Here is a 20,708-nt window from a genome sequence, read left to right on the forward strand (position 1 = left end):
AATTAGACACGAACTAAAGAGAGATTGAACATAAGATAATAATGTATATAGACATTCTTGATTACGGCAAGCTTTTTCATTGGACCTATGACTGTAATTTGGGTTTTTGTTACCTAGGGCCTTGAATTAGCTCCAACCAAGTGACTTAAAAAAACATTTCAGTGTAATTCGATGGCTGCTTTAATATTCTTATTGCATTTCAGATAAGAACAGACTTTTTCATCTACACTTTTCTAGCGTAACATCTATTACTTGCTTCATCGCCTAAGTTTATCTCGGAAATGAAACGCGAAGAAATGATTGTAATTAACGGGCCAAAAACTCAACATCCGTACCTTTTTAAACCCATTACTTCTATCTGGAAATTTCTCTCCCTAAATTTTAGATTTTGAGGCGGCATAAGATGTTCGCCGACAAAGGTACACCGTTTGGGCAATTACAGTTCCGAAGGACGCCTTTACCCAAACCCATGTGTCCATCCCAAAATTACGGTCAGCAAAGCGTGTGTCGCGCAGCCAAGTCAGAACCATCTGTCATTCGACCACCAATATTATGAAAACTGGGGCAAATTAAACATAGCTACATTTTAATAGTGAATTTTTAAACGTTGAAATACAAGTGAACGTATACACAAGAGCGGATAAAGATGTCTTTAGTTGTCCAAGAACAAGGTTCCTTCCAACACATTTTACGGTATGTCTATTATTACTGAAAAACTATAGCGAAATCGGCTAAAAACTTTTGGACACGACAGATGAAAGAAGGAATCCATTAGCTATTGTTAGATGGTGGTTTTAATTTGACTTAATGATAAACCTCCTAAATTTGGTTAAAAACGCTATGATGAAAGTTAACGAGCAGATTTTACTTAAAGTAATTAAACGGAAATATCACCTGAGGACTATGCGCCTGCAACTACTCGAAAGTATGGGGAACAAATGTGGATGACACCATATGAACACTACGCAAACAATTAGTTATTAAAGGATAAATCTGTAAGATTCAAAATAGTAGCCATTACTCCTAATTTTTACCGATTTTTATATTGACCACGAAAACTTTGTTATCCTTTCTTTACTAACATTTATCAATAAATTCGGCGTCCCGCCTAAAATCTTTTATGCAGTTTGTTGAACACTAACGTTGACGGTAACATCAAAATCGTTTACGCTTTGACCACTATTAAAGGTGTTGGTCGTCGTTACTCCAACTTGGTCTGTAAGAAGGCTGATGTCGATTTACACAAGAGAGCCGGTGAACTAACTCAAGAAGAGTTGGAAAGAATTGTTCAAATTATGCAAAACCCAACCCATTATAAAATTCCAGCTTGGTTCTTGAACCGTCAAAACGACATCACTGACGGTAAGGATTACCACACTTTGGCTAACAACGTCGAATCTAAATTGAGAGATGATTTGGAAAGATTAAAGAAGATCAGAGCTCATCGTGGTATCAGACACTTCTGGGGTTTACGTGTTAGAGGTCAACACACCAAAACCACTGGTAGAAGAAGAACTTAAACTGATAGGATTAATTGAACTTAATCTTTTTTGTACAAGTACATATATTTACATAGCACTTCCTAATTGACTTTTCTTTAAAGAAAATAAAGAAAAGAAGATTGATTTTGTGACCAAAATTTCACCTTTGTCTTTTCAAAAAACATTCAAAAGATATGTTGACCCTTGAAAGAATATAATATTACATCTATATAAGCTTATGAAACAGTCTACATTTGGGCTAGATAGTGAGAACATCGCTGTAGTCATTGTTGTTGCTTAAAGTTTATCGATCTTGGTAAATATGAGAGCTCCAAGACTAGCTCTTGAAAAAATTAGTTTTTAAAGGAATTGAGATCAATTTCTCCTAGGGGTTTCCTTTCATATGCATTGAATCTTAACCGGTTTTCTTTGGTTTTAGGACTTTTCATTAGTTCGTTATGACCACTATTTGATAATGCCCTTCTAACAACCATAGATTTTCCATTGAACCTAAGTTGTCCGCCAGACTTACAAGGGGTTATATGATGGTCTTCGTAAATCGAGGATGTATCGGAAGGCGAATTCTTTAACAACTCCGCAGCAATAGCCTTTTCAGAACTTGCTGGTGTAGAGTTAATTTCCAGTGCAGCATCTGAATAAGATATCATGGAAATCGAATCATTACTAGAATGAAGTTTGCAATGGCTTGTGTTCCCATTGTTATTCTTGTGCTTTTTAGCAGCCTGCCTTTTGTTCTGAAACCATATCTGAACCGATTTTTCAGACATATTACATTGTTCGGATAACTCTATCCTTTTAGCTTTGTTAGGTGTGGGACATTCATCAAACGCAGTTTGCAAAATCCCAAGCTCATATGACGATGTTCTTCTTCTTTTACGACGAGCTAACCGAGCATTGTCTATTTTAGGTTCCTTCTTAGGGAAAGTCTCCTGTGAATGCGTAATAAATGCAAATGATCTTTTCTTCTCATGTTTGGCAGGTGGTGTCAGGATGGCTTTAGCAGCAGATAAAGGCGTAAGAATATTGACTTTTTTATAGGAGTGCGCACTTTGAGTCGACTGCTCTTTGGAAGAGACCCTGACTGTTGGTGTAAAAGGCAAATGAGAGCCCAGCTTCTTGGGCTTGGACAAAGGCGTCATCGACGTGACGTGTGAAACCTTACTTTTTGGCCCTTCCTCATCACATGGACTTTTGTAAGTGCTTAAGATCGGTCTTGCGAGATGCGCAGTCGCCGTCAAAGGTGGGAGCCTGATGACACCTTGTTCATCACTGGGGAAATTTGTGTTCGGTAGAGCATGCTGTTGGAAAGGCGAGCCAGAATCACCTGCAATAATAGACGGTAAGGAGGGAAGCACGGTGTTTCTGCTTTCCATGTTCTATGATTATTTGCTTATGTTGTTGCTTTTGTTGTTAATATTTCTGTATAAACGCAGGTGCCTTTTGGTAAAGCAGGGCAAAGAACACGTTAATGCAAATCCTACCTTACCAAGAGGACGGTCTCTCATATATACATTTATGAACATTCATTTGTGATCAAGATCAAACAAATAAATAATGAGTAAACGAAAAATCTGGCTGAAATATCTCCTGCCATTAACCCAATTCAGCATTGATATTAAAAATACCGACGTATCCCTGCACGGGAACCGCGTCTGATGTTTACCATTCCGGGATTTTGGCGCGCGTCATGTCCGAATTGGGACGTGGTTTATTGCCAAAAAAGGAAATGTGATTTGCTTACCTATGCGGCGTCTTCTCTGGGCGCTCCTGGCAGAATGCGTAACATGCTCTCTTTGTACGGAGTAGGACAAATGTCTCTATTACCCGAAAATGAAGGACATATCTTCATGTTAGGGTCCAGCACGTTTAAAGTTATATTGCACTCTCTAATTACAAGATTCACCTGGGAGGTGCAAAGGATTGCGCTGCAGTTCAGGTAGAAGGAAGCCTAAAGTGGACGGGTAAAATTTTATTCTGCAGTTTGGGTGAAGAATTATATACTCTTCTTATCTCCTTGTCTCCAATTATTGTTTTCAGTGAGTAGGAGTTGAGTTAGGTCGCTGCTTTCCAATGGTCGTAGTGGGTAAGAGTAAAGTGCACAATGTAAGCATGAGTGGGCGAGAGAAAAAATCGTTAATTGCTATCCTGTCTACCTGTGCGTTGGTCTTTCTCGTGTTTATAATTGATGCTAAATTTCAACCTGTTTCCATTTTCCCTAAATTCTCAAACGGCAGGGGTGAAGAAAAGTCTCTTCAATTACTTGATGAAGAAGAGTTTACAAGGCTAGGCTTGACACCTAGGGCGCCAGTAATCGTAAGGGATTTAAAATCTGGGAAGGAGAGAAAACTGCACGGGAGATTCCTCCATATTACTGACATTCATCCCGATCCTTATTATGTGGAAGGAAGTTCCGTAAATGCTGTTTGTCATGCAGGAAAACCCAGCAAGGAGAATGATGTGGCCCCCAAGTTTGGGAAAGCAATGTCTGGATGCGACTCGCCAGTTGTTTTAATGGAAGAAACTTTAAAATGGATTAAAGAAAATTTGAGAGATAAGATCGATTTTGTCATTTGGACGGGTGATAATGTCAGACATGACAATGACCGGAAGAATCCAAGAACGGAATCGCAAATTTTTGATATGAACAACATTGTTGCCGGTAAAATGACGGAGTTATTTAGTGCTGGAAATGAAGAAGATCCGAGAGATTTCGATGTATTTGTTATTCCAAGTCTTGGAAACAATGATGTTTTCCCACATAATATGTTTTCGTTAGGACCAACTTTACAAACTAGGGAGTATTATAGGATTTGGAAAAACTTTGTTCCACAGCAGCAACAAAGAACATTCGACAGAAGCGCTTCGTACTTGACCGAAGTCATTCCAGGGAAGCTTGCTGTTCTATCAATTAACACACTATACCTATTCAAAGCCAACCCCTTAGTTGACAATTGTAATTCAAAAAAGCAGCCTGGTTATCAACTTTTACTTTGGTTTGGTTATGTGCTAGAAGAATTAAGGAGCAGAGGAATGAAAGTATGGTTAAGTGGACATGTGCCTCCAATCCCAAAAAACTTTGATCAATCGTGTTATGATAAGTTTACGCTATGGACTCACGAATACAGAGATATCATCATTGGAGGATTATATGGTCATATGAACGTTGATCATTTTATTCCGACAGATGGTAAAAAGGCTAGGAAGTCGCTATTAAGAAATTTGAAGCAATATGATCGTATCCTAGAGGAAGAAAACACTGGTGGAGAAGAAGATGAAACTGAACTGAACAGAATCTTGGATCACGCTGTAACGGCAAAAGAGGCTTTTTTAATGGGAGCCAGACCATCTAACAAAGAAATGTACATGGGCACCGTGCGTGAAACGTACTATCGAAAAGTGTGGAACAAACTGCAAAGAGTGAATGCTAGAAATGTTAAGAGTGAAGAAAAGAAGAAGAGAAAGAAGGACAAAAAAAAGAAAAAGCCACTTACTAGAAAAGAGTTCGTTGAGCGTTATTCTATTGTGAACATTGGTGGCTCGGTAATTCCAACTTTTAATCCTGCCTTCAGAATTTGGGAATATAATATCAGCGGTATAGTAAATGATTCTGACTTTGCAGTTTCCGGATACAAACCCTGGGATGGTTTTTTCGAATCGTTGGATAAAGTTATGGAAAATTCCTTATTGGAAGAAGAAATAAATGTCAATGACATTGAACTCGGAGTTAGCGTCAAGAAGGTCGACCAAAAGAAAAATAAAAAAAAGAAAAATGTCGATAAAACTATCCCGATTGAAATGCCAGACGAGTGCGAACTTGGACCTGCCTATATACCGCAGCTGTTTACTCCAACACGTTTTGTTCAATTTTATGCAGATTTGGAAAAAATCAATCAAGAACTACATAGTTCATTTGGGAAACCTAAAGATGTCTTTAGATATCAGGTAGAATATACTTCGGATGAGAAGCCATATTCAATGGATTCGCTAACAGTTGGAAGTTATTTGGAACTAGCAGGTAAGTTATATGAGGACAAACCTACATGGGAAAAATTTGTTGAATTGTCATTTGTATCTTCTGGATATAAAGATGATTAAACGGATAACATAGATAAAACGGGTATTCATATTCCATTGCAGTATTTTCTCTTTGTTTTAAAACTCTTTTAAATTACTTTCAAGAAATAAAAAATATACTTTCTTATCGTATATAGATGAACGCAAGGTTACTATTTAATGGGCCCTAGATTTCTTGTTCAAAACTAACTAATTGTTAGCACTTTTGAAGTACTCCTTAGAATCTCTAACTTCAGGTTGGTGGCGGCACCTGGTGTCCAGTTACATGGTTAGACTATGCCGTTTTTGTTAGTCCACTGGAAGCCTTCGACCAGCCTGAACGCTTCGTTGACGTTCCTACCACGGACAAATCATTAATGGTGATGTGTCTAATGAAACCCTTTGGATCGATGATGAATAAACCTCTTAATGCGATCTCTTCTTCTTCAATCAAGTCGCCGTAGTTTCGAGATAAGGTGTGGTTTGTATCAGCCAACAAAGGAACCTTAACTGGACCCAGTCCACCATCTTTTCTGGAGAGGTTTAGTTCATGCCAAGAAGGAATTTTCGAAATCAGTAGAGACAAATAAAACTTGAGCACCCTGATCTTCGAATTTCTTGGCGGCATCGGAAAATGCAACAATTTCAGTAGGACAGACAAATGAAAAAGCCAATGGAACAAATGCTATGACAACATACTTACCTTTGTATTTTTCCAATGAGAAATTTCCTCGAAGACACCATCGACAACAGCGGTTTTCTTGAAAGCTGGAGCTCATTTTTGAACTTGTGTTACCATATTTGATTTTTTGTATGTCCTTTTTATGGAGTAAATATAACCTTGAGAACAAATAGTGATATTTTACCCTCTATTCAAAACTACTAGGATATCCTTGAGTTATTTCATTTAAAGTGAAAAGTAATTGAAAATTGATTAAATATATTCCCACCATGCTATAGTCTCAAATATATTGGGCTGAATCTCCTTGATAATCGGTTCTCGGTTGCTCAGCTAATAACGCATTTACAGAAGTGTAAGAGAAAGGAGGGTCTCGCCTAATCCCATACAATGCTATTTTATAAGATGAAGCCAGCCATTCAAACATTCTAGCTGTAGGATGTTTGAACTTGAAGGGTGCACATAGTTGAGCACTTACCTACTATCTTTTCGTTTGGATCTTATTGGCCGATTTAACTACTGGCGTCGTAGCCTTGCTTGACATTAGTCATAATTGAAACTTGCCACCAAATTTCCAGGGAAGATTCTAGCAGTGCCGGTTCTTAATGATAAAGAATTGACGATTTCCAGGCATTTTGCGAATTTTCGTATTGTTATTTGAAAGCCAGACTTTCAATTATTCTATGTGGTACTACTATCTTACTAAGTATATATATAGTAATGTCTATATAGAGTTATATCATTTTTCGGCAAAGATGAAGTCTTTCAATTCCTTATAGGCTTTGTCCAAATCATCATTGACAATAATTTTGTCATGAGCGCCTGTCTCGGCGTATGCCAATTCAGCTTGAGCAGCGCTTAATCTCTTGGCGACGGATTCTTCGGTTTCTGTGCCTCTACCTTCTAATCTTCTTTTCAAATCTTCGACAGATGGTGGTGCGATAAATAAAAATCTAGCATTCAACTCTGGAATTGCCTTGACAGACTTGACACCCTGCATATCGATATCCAGGATACAAGTCTTTCCCGATTTACTGACTTGTTTGACGGAAGCGACAGTGCTACCGTAGTAGTTGCCAGAAAATTGGGCCCATTCGATGAATTCATTATTCTTAATCATAGCTTTGAATTCATCCACAGAAACAAAATTGTAGTCCTTACCGTTTACTTCACCAGCTCTGGGGGCCCTTGTGGTGGATGAAACACTAAACCCAAAGGAATCTGGATATTCGGCAAACAGTTTCTTCAACAGGGTAGACTTACCTGTACCACTTGGGCCTGAAATTACTATAGGACGGGACATCACAAAATGGTTGTTAATCTATCTGAGGTAAGCAGAAATTTCAACTGGCTGGAAGGTGTTATTGTATCTGTTTATGTTAAATGCATTTTTTTTTTCACGAGTTTTCAAGTTTTTTTCAAGAATTTGAAATGCTCGGATCAGTAGGACGCTAGTAACATCTAGCGTCGCAAGAAAGAAGCGTTACATATACTTTCAACAGCGGTATATCTTAATCGATGTTAATGAAGCTGCGGAAGCTTGTCGTTTTTTGGAGATTGCAATCTTGTAAGCACATTTTATATCTACGGGCGTTTATATAGAAATTGCAAAATTTGCTACCCATTAGAATTCATAGAGTTTTAAGTAAGTTGTTTCAATGAAGTCTACTCCAAATATACACCCTATGTATCAATTTTGCCAAAGGGGCTTTGAAAGGTGATAAATCTTATAGTTCAAGTGGCAGCAGATACTGCATAAGCAACGTATAATCATTATCTACGGTTTGTATTTTTCCTATTCTGCAGGTTTTTCACTGCGCTAAGTAAAGGGCAACCGAAATTGTTATACAGATGCAGATAATAAGCATAAAATGCGAACAATGACATTGAAAGGTTAATCATTATTGCAAGTACATATCATATGAAAAGATGCTATCCAAGGTGCTGTTAAATATAGCATTTAAGGTGCTGTTAACTACCGCCAAGAACATCGCCGATTCTGACGATGATGATGAACATCTACCTTCTCCAGATCTCCCCGGTAGTGATGACCCTATAACGGGTGATCCTGAAATAGGACCAAACCCTGTTACAGAGGAAATGTTTTCTTCATGGGCATTGTTCATCATGTTGCTCCTATTAATTTCTGCATTATGGTCTAGTTATTATTTAACTCAAAAGCGTATAAGAGCAGTGCATGAAACTGTGCTTTCTATTTTCTATGGTATGGTTATTGGTTTGATAATAAGAATGTCCCCGGGGCATTATATTCAAGATACAGTAACATTCAATTCATCCTACTTCTTTAATGTTCTGTTGCCGCCTATCATTTTAAATAGTGGGTATGAACTGAATCAAGTGAACTTTTTCAATAATATGGTATCTATCTTGATATTTGCTATACCGGGCACTTTCATATCTGCTGTGGTTATCGGCATCATACTGTATATCTGGACCTTCTTAGGTTTAGAAAGTATTGATATCTCATTTGCTGATGCAATGTCTGTCGGTGCTACTTTATCAGCAACTGATCCAGTTACAATTCTTTCGATTTTCAATGCCTATAAGGTAGATCCTAAGCTTTACACAATTATTTTTGGCGAGTCTCTGTTAAATGATGCTATTTCTATTGTCATGTTTGAGACTTGTCAAAAATTTCATGGTCAACCTGCAACATTTTCGTCGGTTTTCGAGGGGGCAGGACTCTTTATGATGACTTTCTCCATCTCACTGTTGATAGGTGTTCTCATAGGGATTCTTGTGGCGCTTTTATTGAAGCACACTCACATAAGACGCTATCCTCAAATTGAGAGTTGTTTGATCTTGCTGATTGCATATGAATCCTATTTCTTTTCTAACGGTTGCCACATGTCTGGTATCGTTTCCTTGTTGTTTTGTGGTATTACTTTGAAACATTACGCATATTACAACATGTCAAGAAGATCACAAATTACCATTAAGTATATTTTCCAATTGCTAGCAAGATTATCAGAGAATTTCATTTTTATTTATCTAGGTTTAGAACTTTTCACTGAAGTAGAACTAGTCTATAAACCTTTATTAATTATTGTCGCTGCTATTTCTATATGTGTTGCTCGTTGGTGTGCTGTGTTTCCGTTGTCCCAGTTTGTTAATTGGATATATAGGGTGAAAACAATCAGATCTATGAGTGGAATAACCGGGGAAAACATATCTGTTCCTGATGAGATACCCTACAATTATCAAATGATGACATTTTGGGCAGGTTTACGTGGTGCTGTTGGTGTCGCTTTAGCTTTAGGAATTCAAGGTGAGTATAAGTTTACTTTGTTGGCTACAGTCCTTGTCGTTGTTGTTTTAACAGTTATCATTTTTGGAGGGACCACTGCGGGAATGCTAGAAGTTTTAAATATCAAAACAGGCTGCATAAGTGAGGAAGATACATCCGATGACGAGTTTGATATAGAAGCTCCAAGGGCAATAAATTTGATTAGTGGTCGTTCCATGCAGACAGATTTGGGGCCATACTCTGATAACAATTCACCAGATATTTCAATCGATCAATTAGCAGTCACAAGCAACAAAAATATCCCTGACATCTCATCCACAGTTGGTGGTAATACTTTTGGAGACCTCAATGACACTGAGAACACTAGCCCAAACCCGGAAAGACCTTCTATTGACAAGCGCAATTTAAGAGACAAACTGGGCACGATCTTCAACTCTGACTCACAGTGGTTCCAAAATTTTGATGAACAAGTATTGAAGCCTGTGTTCTTAGACAACGTATCGCCGTCACAAGATTCGGCCACTCAGTCACCCTCCGATTTCTCTTCCCAAAATCGCTAGTCTATGAAGCGTATGATTTTTTTGTTTCTACTATAAATATATTAATTAAGTATTCATACATCTCTTTACCCTTTCCTAAATCCTTCTGCAGCTTGATTTGTCCCAAATATTGTGCTGTGATCGGCAAATGAACACGTACCTTTATAGGTTCATTTTGTATTAGTATCTTGCGAAGCTATTACCCGACTGCGAATCGCTTCTAATTTTGCCGCTTTGTGATAATGAGGAATTTCAGCTACGTTATAATGACCAGATACTGAATCACCGTAACTTAAGAGGGCAAAAGGAAAAAGGTAAAACGTTAGCATATAACCAAATATTTCAGCTATTGAATACATATAGCTATTATTATTATTGGTGAGAAAACAGTGCATTTTTAGTTTGCTTTTTTGTCTTTCATTGAAGATTTATACTTATGGTACTTTTTACTCGGTGTGAAAAGGCAAGAAAGGAGAAACTCGCTGCTAATTATAAGCCGTTAGTCGATTATTTGATTGGCTGTGATATTTCTACCTTTTTAGAAAGAATTGAGACAATCCAAGAATGGGACCGGTCAAGAGATGACCTTTATGTTTGGATTCCCATTCTAGACAGAATGGATGAACTCCTCTTAAAAGTGGCAGAGAAATATAATTACAAAAAAGATCCTAAAAGGGAATGTGAAGTTAAACTAGTGGAAATGGAGGAACATGACGTTGTTTTTTGTCTGAAAATGCTAAAGTTTACTCGTCGACTACTTTTAAACACAGAGAACAGATTTGTTTACTCTTCTGGTGATGTTTTAATGCATTTACTAAATTGTCCGAATTTTAAAATAAAATTAGCGGTCATGAGAATTTTAGCCATCTTAGGAGAAAGATTTGTAATCGCAAGAGAGAAAATAGTAGCACATAATATATTCGGAGATCACAACCTCAGGAAAAAGACTCTTAAATTAGCTTTGTCTTTATCATCTTCTGTCATGGATGAAGACGGAGAACATTTCTCTCTTGTAGATTTGTATTTTGATAAAAAGAAAGTTCCTCAAAAATGGAGAAAATTAAGATTTACACACTATACTTCAATTGGCATTAAAAAGTCAAGTCAGCAGAAAAATAATACTAATGAAGCTCAAACGTCGATTAAGAAAGTTACCATGACAACCCAAGAGTTATGTGATCACTCACTGCAGCAGATATTTGACAAAGGTATGGCTCTTTTGCCATCTGAAAGTTGGTTTGATTTCTCAGTAAAAGCCTCAGTGGCGAAGGCTTTCAGTGATGATTCAAGTGAAAATATCGATTTGAGAAATATAATTATTGAAACAAAGTTAAATGCCATTGCATTTATTAACACAATTTTCTCACCTCCTCAAGTAAGTTCGAAATTATTTGAACTTGACCCTTATGCTTTTAATAGTCTAACAGACTTAATATCTTTGTCCGAAACTAAAATACCAAAAGAGCTAAGAACAGATGCTCTGTTCACATTAGAATGTATATCCCTGAAACATGTCTGGTGTTCGGATATTATTAGAAATCTTGGTGGTAACATATCGCATGGTTTGTTGTTTCAGATTCTTCGTTACATTGCCAAAACATTGAGAGAAGCAACAGATGAAGTTGATGAAGAGTATAATGTGAGGTTTTTTTACTTGATATCAAATTTAGCTGACGTTAAACCTTTACATGAATCTCTTTTTGCTGCCGGTTTAATTCCTACATTATTAGAAATTGTATCCATCAGAAATTGTCCGTATAAGCGTACATTGGCCTCTGCGACTCATCTTTTAGAAACATTTATCGATAATAGTGAGACTACCACTGAATTTATCGAAAATGATGGTTTTACTATGTTGATCACTTCAGTGTCCAATGAGATCGATTTTACACTGGAGCATCCAGAGACATGGAACCCCCCTAAACATTCTGTGGTGTATTACTCAATCTCTTTCAGAGAGTTGGCATATATTAGAAGTTTGTTAAAACTTGTTCTCAAGCTATTGAGCACAGATTCAGGAGACAGGATTAGAAATCTGATAGATTCACCAATACTTGTTTCATTAAAGAAAATTCTAGAGAATAAATCTGTATTTGGTTTAACACTAATAACTTACACTCTCGATGTAGTTCAAAAAGTAATAAATAGTGAGCCAACTATTTATCCTGTTCTCGTTGAAGCGGGACTTATTCCTTATATTATCGATAATTTTTCAAGATTACTTGGCCCCTCTGCTGAGTTATTAAGCTTACTTCCAGATGTGATTTCTGCCATATGCCTTAATTCAGAAGGTCTAAAACAAGTCAAAGAAAGGGGCCTCATAAAGAATTTATTTGATTTCTTGCTTGATGCTGACCACGCGCGTATATTAACTGGTGGGGATCGTTCCACCGAATACGGTACTGACATTGATGAATTAGCAAGACACTATCCAGACTTAAAGGCAAATATTGTCGAGGCTTTGTGTGACGTCATCAGGAAAATGCCAAGTGCTTATAAAGATGAAAGAGAATTTCTTTTTACTTCACCAGAAGACAAAAAGTTTTTCTTTCATAGTAAAAACGAGAAACCACTCGCTGATAAAGAGGAGCATGAACCCGCTTATTGGGAATTATTGGATAAGGGTACTATGCTGGATACTTTTACTAGCGTTTTATTTGGTATGTCTTTGGGAAATGGTTCTTTCTCACAGGTTCCACAACATCTAGAAGCGAAAGATTTTCTGGATATAATATTCATGGAAAATCCGCCTTATGAATACTTCACCTCTGTAGCAATCTCAAATGTTACCGAGGTTCTCCAGTATTTGGATGAGAAGTATGAAGACTATGCCTTTATGGACGTTATGAAAACTTTAAATAATCAATTAGAGGACCTGACTATATTTTTGAATAGTCCGAATGATACGAGCTTTTTCCTGACAGAAGATGGTGAAAATTCGGTGCGTTTATGCCATTCAAAGCTTTGCCGACTCGCCGCTATTTTAAACATTGTTACTAATGTTTACATTGATCTCACAACCCTCTCATGTAAGAGAATTATGCAAATCTATGATTATTTCGACAAAAAGGGATTTTCTTTAATCAAGAACTTAAAATTACTGTTCCAGAAATGTGCATTGGAGGAAATGTACATACGTCAACATATGCCTGATTCTGTTATAATGGAAACCATGCCGTTGCCTATAGTAGATGTTTCTGGGGATGGACCGCCACTTCAAATTTATGTTGATGACCCAAAAAAAGGTGACCAAAAGGGAAAAACTACCAGTATAAAAACAAGAAACTCTCTTCAAGTAAGAACAATACTGTATACTTTGCAATCGAACACTGCAATTATATTCCGTTGCTTTTTAAGGTTAAGCCATTCTAGAAGTATGGATCTAGAACATAAAGATCTAACGACAGAAATTCGTATCTTTGAGAACGTTGTAGGAAATGTTATTGAAATGTTAGAGGTCAATGAAATTGAAGATCATCTACCTTATTTCCTCGTTTTACTGAACTTCAACACTTTTGTCTTTACGATTCCAAAAGCTTCTCCAAATTCCACGGAAGTATTACAGACAATACCTGCCTATATTTTCTACCAAAAGGGAGGTTATTTGCTTTATTTGCAAATTATAAGAGACCTCTTCACAAGAATGACAAAAATAAAAGACCTATCCTCACTTGATAACATAAATTACATAGATGAGTCCAACGGTATTTTAACCTTGAGCTGTTTAATAAATGCTCTAACCTTTTACAATAAATCAATGCAAACTGAAACCATGGAAAATGTCCAAAGCATTGGCAAGTATTACGTTTCAGTGGATGAAGATTACAATATCATGAAAGCTCTTACTGTTCCAATCAAGGTAATGGCTTTGGCGATGATTTTAGATTTGGATAAATCAGATGGATTGTTTAAGACACAGTCCCGTAATGTGCCCTATTCCGTTTTCAAGCAACTTCTAAGCATGCTGAAAAATATATTCACTACAGTAAACATTTATACTAAGGAATTATATGAACTGCATTGGGACCTGATATTCCCTCCAATTAAAAAAATAAACTTATTTGAACAGGTTGGTATTCCTGGTGATGTTGCAGCGAACTACTTAACAGAAACTGGAGATGATCTTCCTGCAGATAACAGTATTGGCTTGTTTTCACCAGAACAATGGGAAAAATATAAACAATTAGTTGGTAGAGATAAATCAGTATACTATCCACAACCAATGCATGCACAATATCATAGAGGTTGCTCTTCGAAAGAGTTAGATGAATTAAGGGACACTTTTTTTAATGATGGCTTACCATCTCGGATTTTTACTGTACTACCATTCTACCCTAAGCTTGTAAATGCTTTTGCGAAAACTTTACTACAAATTTTTACAAAATACGATGAACCAACTGAAGTGTTTGCTGGGAAGATTTTAGATCGTATTATAGAGACAAAACTGGATGATCCTGCTACTTTATCGTCGTTGATTCATTTATTTGGTATATTTTTGAACGAGAAATACATTTATCAAAAGGCTTCACACTTGATGCAGAGGTTCATTGAATATCTTGAAAAGTCCCTGAAGCCAGAACATGTTAATACACCTTGGTTTTCGAAGGCTCTTTACGTCTATGAGATTATATTAGCGAAATCAGAGCTTCCTCACCTCGAAGATCTTTCGAAGGACGTTCTCTTAAGATATCCTTTGCTTTCTATGGCGAAAGTTTTCCGTATACCAGAATCAATGAAGCAGAAATTATTCGATACCTTAATCAGAGTTTCTGATATTTCCAATTTTTATTCAGCATTGGCAACATCGCGCATACTTATTTTTTATTCTAGGGACGAGCTGTATGCAAACAACATAGCTAGATCAGGAATATTATCCAGGATGCTGAAAGTGATTGGAAGTTTCCAAAAACTGGACAAAATCAACTTTCTAGAATCATCTTTCCTTTTGTTAATCAGAAGATGTTTTGAAACGACTGAGAACGTTGATACTTTAATACGCGCAGAAATCGATAGATGTTTTACAGCGAGACCGTTAGGTGATGGGGACGATGCTGTACGTGAGTTTACTACTGTTTTAGAGGAAAAGGCGCACGTAGTTATGCGTAGTCCCTCTCAATTCATCGACATTCTCTGTGAAACAGCCCGATTCCAGGAGTTTGATGAGCAAGGTGCTTTGATTGATTACTCATTAAAAAGATTTTTGAATAAAGAGGATAAAAATTTCCAAACAAATGCCGACAAAGTAGATATCTATGAGAGAACAGGAATCATGCATTTGTTATTGTCACAGCTTATGGCTGCTTCTGAAAAAGACTGGTTATCCGAACCGACCAATTCTCTCGACTTGTCTGAGAACAAGAAAACCCAACCAGATCCATCAAGAAATCCTGTTTGTGCTTACATGATTTTTCTCTTGAAGCTCTTGGTCGAATTGGTCAGCAGTTACAATCAATGTAAGTTTGAATTTTTGACCTTCAGTAGAAGAAATACATATGCAGAACGTCCAAGACCAAGAACCACCGCCATCAACTTTTTTCTATATAGATTACTGGACAAACCTGTTGGTGCTGACCACGATAAGCATGAAGCAAAAAGGAGAGAGGTTGTCGGAATGCTAGCACGTTCCGTAATAATCGGTTTCTTAGCCACTGTTCAAGATGATAAAACGACCAAGAGTGATGTCAAACTTGCAGATCCTCATATGAACTTTATCAGAAAATTTGCCATTGAAGCGATAATAAAAGCGATCCGAAATGCCACTTCTTCTTCCAAGCTTTTAGAAAGCAATCACTTAAAATTAGATATGTGGTTTAGAATTATCACATCGATGGTTTATGTTCAGGCACCATATCTTCGCCAACTGCTTGATTCAAATAAGGTTGAGGCAGATCAATATCAATTGTGTAAACTAGTTATTGACCTTGGTCTTCCATCAGTTATCACAGAAGCTATGGCCAACATAGATCTGAACTATCCCTTTTCCAAAAAAATTTTCAACGTTGCTGTGGAAGCTTTAAACACAATCAGTTCGACAAGAAACAATTTTTCAGAGCTCTTCAAAATTGAAGATCATGATGAGGTTGACGACGAAGTTGATGAGTCTGATAAAGAAGAGATCCCGGACATGTTCAAAAATTCTGCGCTAGGAATGTATGATGTGGAGGATATTGAAGAGGACGATGATGATGATGATACATCATTAATCGGAGACGATGATGCTATGGCTTTTGTTGATAGTGACAATGGGTTTGAAGTAGTATTTAGCGACGAAGATGATGATATGGGAGAAGAAGACGAGGATAGCGCTCATTCAAGCTCAGAAGAGAACGAATTATCTTCAGGATTGGAATCAAGTACAACGGGCGGCACAGATGTGGACTATGAAGTTGACGATGCTGATGAATTGATTATCAATATTGATCAGCGTTCAGGGGATGATGAAGAAATGGCTGACTACGATATCAATATCAACCATTCTTCTCACTCTGACAATGAAGATGATGATTCTATGGATGTAATAGAAGTCTACGACGACGAGCTAAGCTCTGGATATGATGTTGATTTGAGCGATTATGACGTAGATGAATCAGATTGGGACTCCGGATTATCCAGCTTATCCATTTCAGATGAAGAAGGTGAAAGTAGCGAGAATGAGCCTAATAATTCTACCAGAATGGGAGATTCAAGAAGAAGGTGGTTGATAGCTGAAGGCGTCGAGCTATCTGATGATTCTCAAGGGGAAAGTGAAGAAGATGATAGAGGCGTTTTCCGTGGTATCGAACATATATTTTCAAATGAAAATGAGCCTTTATTTAGAGTTCATGACGAGATGCGTCTAAGAAATCATCATCGCTCAATTAATCGTACACAATTTCATTCTGCTATGAGCGCACCTTCTCTAAGTTTACTAAACCGTGGGAGAAGAAATCAAAGCAATCTAATAAATCCGTTGGGACCTACAGGATTGGAACAGGTGGAGAATGATATTTCTGATCAAGTAACTGTTGCTGGTTCAGGTTCTCGCCCAAGATCTCACCATCTGCATTTTTCTGAAGTTCTTGTGTCAGGGAGCTTTTTCGATGAGCCTGTGCTGGATGGAATTATTTTGAAGTCTACAGTGTCCAGATGGAAGGACATATTTGATATGTTCTACGACTCTAAAACTTATGCCAACTGTATTATTCCTACTGTCATCAACAGAATATACAAGATTAGTTTAGATTTGCAACTGGATTTAAAGAGAAAACGTGAACAAGGAAAATCGAAGGATAAAAATTTGCTTTTCCATGAGCCAAGAGCAGAAAGTCATAGCAGTGCAGATGCTATACCAGCAGAAGAAGAAGACGCTCAACCAAGCACTATTTCTCATGATGATCATGAACCTGTATATGTTACTATTCAAGGATCTGAGGTTGATATAGGTGGTACGGATATCGATCCAGAGTTTATGAATGCGTTGCCTGACGATATAAGAGCCGATGTTTTCGCACAGCATGTGAGGGAAAGAAGAGCAGAAGCTAGGCTCAATTCTGATCCTAGTGTACACTCTAGAGAAATTGATTCCGATTTTCTGGAAGCAATTCCTGAAGATATTAGAGAAGGAATATTGGATACCGAGGCTGAGGACCAGAGGATGTTTGGTGGAGTTGACTCCTCAGGTAATATAGCTAGAGTTCACAATGAAGTTATCAACAATGACGAAGAAGTTGTCAGGGGTTTAGATCACGATAATAGTAATGATCGTAGCATCGTTGATTCAGAAAAGAAAAAACCGGCTCGGATATACTTTGCTCCTCTAATTGATCGTGCTGGAATTGCTTCATTAATGAAATCAGTATTTATTTCGAAGCCTTATATTCAACGTGAAATATACCATGAACTTTTCTACCGTTTATGCTCTAGCAAACAAAATAGAAATGATTTAATGAATACTTTTCTTTTCATTTTAAGTGAAGGTATCATAGATCAACACTCTTTGGAAAAGGTATATAACATTATCTCCAGCAGGGCTGTAGGTCACACGAAAACTACTACAGTTAGGCAATTACCTGCAGATTGTACACCACTTACAGTGGCTAATCAAACTATCGAGATCCTGCAAAACTTGATTGATGCGGATTCTAGATTAAAATACTTTCTTATTGCTGAACATGATAATTTAATAGTGAACAAAGCTAATAATAAGTCTAGGAAAGAAGCGCTTACTGACAAAAAATCAAGATGGCCTCTATGGCATTTATTCTCCCTTTTGGACAGAAAGCTCATTACAGATGAGAGTGTATTGATGGATCTATTGACAAGAATACTACAGGTTTGCACGAAAACACTTGCTGTCTTGTCTGGAAGTTCAAATGGTAAAGAAAATCTAAGTAAAAAGTTTCGTTTGCCAGACTTTGATGAAGATGATCTCATGAAGATTTTATCCATTATTATGCTCGATAGTTGTACTACAAGAGTATTTCAACAAACTCTTAACATAATTTACAACCTTTCTGAACTGAAAGGTTATATGGCTATTTTCACGAAACATTTGATATCTCTAGCCATCAGTACAATGAGCAAATTAAAGAATGCTCTAGATGGCCTGTCACATGAGGTTAGTATTATCGCGAACGGAATGGAGATGAATTCAGAACTATTACAGAAGTTCACCCTTCCAAGTTCTGATCAAGCGAAGCTTTTGAAAATTTTAACTACGGTTGATTTCTTGTACATTCACAAAAGAAAAGAAGACGAACACAATGTCAAAGACCTTCAATCTTTATATGACCAAATGAACAGTGGTCCGGTGTGGTCTTCATTAAGTGGGTGTCTCTCACAGTTTGAAAAAAGTGAGGCTATCAACACTTCAGCCACAATCTTACTTCCGTTGATTGAATCACTCATGGTTGTATGCAGGCGCAGTGACTTAAGTCAAAACAGAAGTACTGCAAATAAATATGAAGATGCTAAACTATTAGACTTTTCCAAGACCCGTGTCGAAAACCTATTTTTCCCATTTACAGATGCCCACAAGAAGCTACTGAATCAAATGATTCGTTCAAATCCTAAATTGATGAGCGGTCCTTTCGCACTATTGGTCAAGAATCCAAAAGTCTTGGATTTTGATAACAAAAGGTACTTCTTTAACGCCAAATTAAAGTCTGATAACCAAGAACGTCCTAAATTACCCATTACCGTTCGCCGTGAGCAGGTTTTCTTAGACTCTTACCGAGCTTTGTTTTTCAAAACTAACGATGAAATCAAAAACTCTAGATTAGAAATAACATTTAAGGGAGAAAGTGGTGTTGATGCCGGCGGTGTAACCAGAGAGTGGTATCAAGTGCTTTCAAGACAAATGTTCAACCCCGATTATGCTCTTTTCCTTCCTGTTCCATCGGATAAAACTACATTTCATCCCAATCGAACATCAGGTATTAATCCTGAGCATCTTTCTTTCTTTAAATTTATCGGGATGATTATAGGGAAAGCAATTAGGGATCAGTGCTTTTTGGATTGCCATTTTAGTCGTGAGGTATACAAAAATATTCTAGGTAGACCGGTGTCATTGAAAGATATGGAATCTCTGGATCCGGACTATTATAAATCATTGGTGTGGATTCTAGAAAATGATATCACGGGTGTTATAGAAGAAACATTCTCTGTGGAAACTGATGATTATGGTGAACATAAAATTATTGAGTTGATTGAGGGAGGTAAGGATATAATTGTTTCGGAAACCAATAAACAGGACTATGTAAAAAAGGTTGTGGAATATAAACTTCAAACATCTGTAAAAGAGCAAATGGACAACTTTTTAGTGGGTTTTTATGCTCTCATATCCAAAGACCTTATCACTATATTTGATGAGCAGGAATTAGAATTGTTAATCAGTGGTTTGCCTGATATTGACGTCGATGACTGGAAAAACAATACCACTTATGTGAATTACACTTCAACCTGTAAGGAAGTCAATTACTTCTGGAGAGCAGTTAGATCGTTTGATGCAGAGGAACGTGCTAAGCTGTTACAATTCGTTACCGGTACTAGTAAAGTACCACTAAATGGATTCAAAGAACTAAGTGGTGTGAATGGTGTTTGTAAGTTTTCCATTCACCGTGATTTTGGCTCATCAGAAAGACTGCCGTCATCACATACCTGTTTCAATCAATTGAATTTACCCCCCTATGAATCATATGAAACTTTGCGTGGTTCCCTGCTATTGGCGATTAATGAAGGGCACGAAGGGTTTGGTCTTGCTTGATTATTGTTACGGAAGGTGCTATAGTGCTGTATAAGCTATGTATTTTAGAACACTTTTGTATGAATTTTTGATCTCACATGACAAAAGAAGAAATTTTAAACAGATTCTTATTCATGAAACTATAATTAATGATAAGGGAACTAGTTTATGTTTTAACACTCTTCTTTCTTCTTTGTGAACGTTCTACATTTTTTTAATGAAAAATTAATACAAGAGTAAGTAGAAGAATTGAGTAGCGAGGTACAAAATCAGCTTAGAAAGCTACATTAACTATGTAGTGGTTAAAATAATCTACAGAAAGACTGCTAAAAATCCATCCTTCAAAGAAGAAAAGAAAAAATCTATGGGAACAAATTACAAAATTAATGTCTTATAATACATTGAAAACTTAAAAATTAAAGAATAAAATAAAAAAACTCGTCGT

At 37.0% G+C, this 20,708-nt stretch overlaps 7 protein-coding genes across 7 annotated transcripts; 4 read left to right on the top strand and 3 right to left on the bottom strand.

Moving 5' to 3' along the window:
• Positions 1-646: 646 nt before the first annotated feature.
• On the top strand, positions 647-1,520 carry RPS18A (40S ribosomal protein uS13; the record flags this gene model as incomplete). The annotated part of the gene is made up of 2 exons (XM_056221648.1): positions 647-693; positions 1,127-1,520. The coding sequence occupies 2 exons, from the start codon at positions 647-649 to the stop codon at positions 1,518-1,520; spliced, it is 441 nt and encodes a 146-aa protein (XP_056081418.1).
• A 314-nt stretch (positions 1,521-1,834) lies between these two features.
• YHP1 (Yhp1p) lies at positions 1,835-2,875 on the bottom strand (the record flags this gene model as incomplete). Its single annotated transcript, XM_056221649.1, has 1 exon — positions 1,835-2,875. The coding sequence occupies one exon, from the start codon at positions 2,873-2,875 to the stop codon at positions 1,835-1,837; it is 1,041 nt and encodes a 346-aa protein (XP_056081419.1).
• A 697-nt stretch (positions 2,876-3,572) lies between these two features.
• Positions 3,573-5,597, top strand: PPN1 (endopolyphosphatase; the record flags this gene model as incomplete). Its single annotated transcript, XM_056221650.1, has 1 exon — positions 3,573-5,597. One exon carries the CDS (start codon positions 3,573-3,575, stop codon positions 5,595-5,597), a length of 2,025 nt encoding a protein of 674 aa, XP_056081420.1.
• Positions 5,598-5,850: 253 nt separating this feature from the next.
• TSA2 (thioredoxin peroxidase TSA2) lies at positions 5,851-6,183 on the bottom strand (the record flags this gene model as incomplete). Its single annotated transcript, XM_056221651.1, has 1 exon — positions 5,851-6,183. One exon carries the CDS (start codon positions 6,181-6,183, stop codon positions 5,851-5,853), a length of 333 nt encoding a protein of 110 aa, XP_056081421.1.
• A 790-nt stretch (positions 6,184-6,973) lies between these two features.
• GUK1 (guanylate kinase) lies at positions 6,974-7,537 on the bottom strand (the record flags this gene model as incomplete). The annotated part of the gene is made up of 1 exon (XM_056221652.1): positions 6,974-7,537. The coding sequence occupies one exon, from the start codon at positions 7,535-7,537 to the stop codon at positions 6,974-6,976; it is 564 nt and encodes a 187-aa protein (XP_056081422.1).
• Positions 7,538-8,163: 626 nt separating this feature from the next.
• Positions 8,164-10,062, top strand: NHX1 (bifunctional K:H/Na:H antiporter NHX1; the record flags this gene model as incomplete). Its single annotated transcript, XM_056221654.1, has 1 exon — positions 8,164-10,062. One exon carries the CDS (start codon positions 8,164-8,166, stop codon positions 10,060-10,062), a length of 1,899 nt encoding a protein of 632 aa, XP_056081423.1.
• Positions 10,063-10,477: 415 nt separating this feature from the next.
• Positions 10,478-20,284, top strand: TOM1 (E3 ubiquitin-protein ligase TOM1; the record flags this gene model as incomplete). Its single annotated transcript, XM_056221655.1, has 1 exon — positions 10,478-20,284. The coding sequence occupies one exon, from the start codon at positions 10,478-10,480 to the stop codon at positions 20,282-20,284; it is 9,807 nt and encodes a 3,268-aa protein (XP_056081424.1).
• Positions 20,285-20,708: the final 424 nt, after the last annotated feature.

Source organism: Saccharomyces mikatae (assembly GCF_947241705.1).
Source record: "Saccharomyces mikatae IFO 1815 strain IFO1815 genome assembly, chromosome: 4".
Taxonomy (NCBI): domain Eukaryota; kingdom Fungi; phylum Ascomycota; class Saccharomycetes; order Saccharomycetales; family Saccharomycetaceae; genus Saccharomyces; species Saccharomyces mikatae.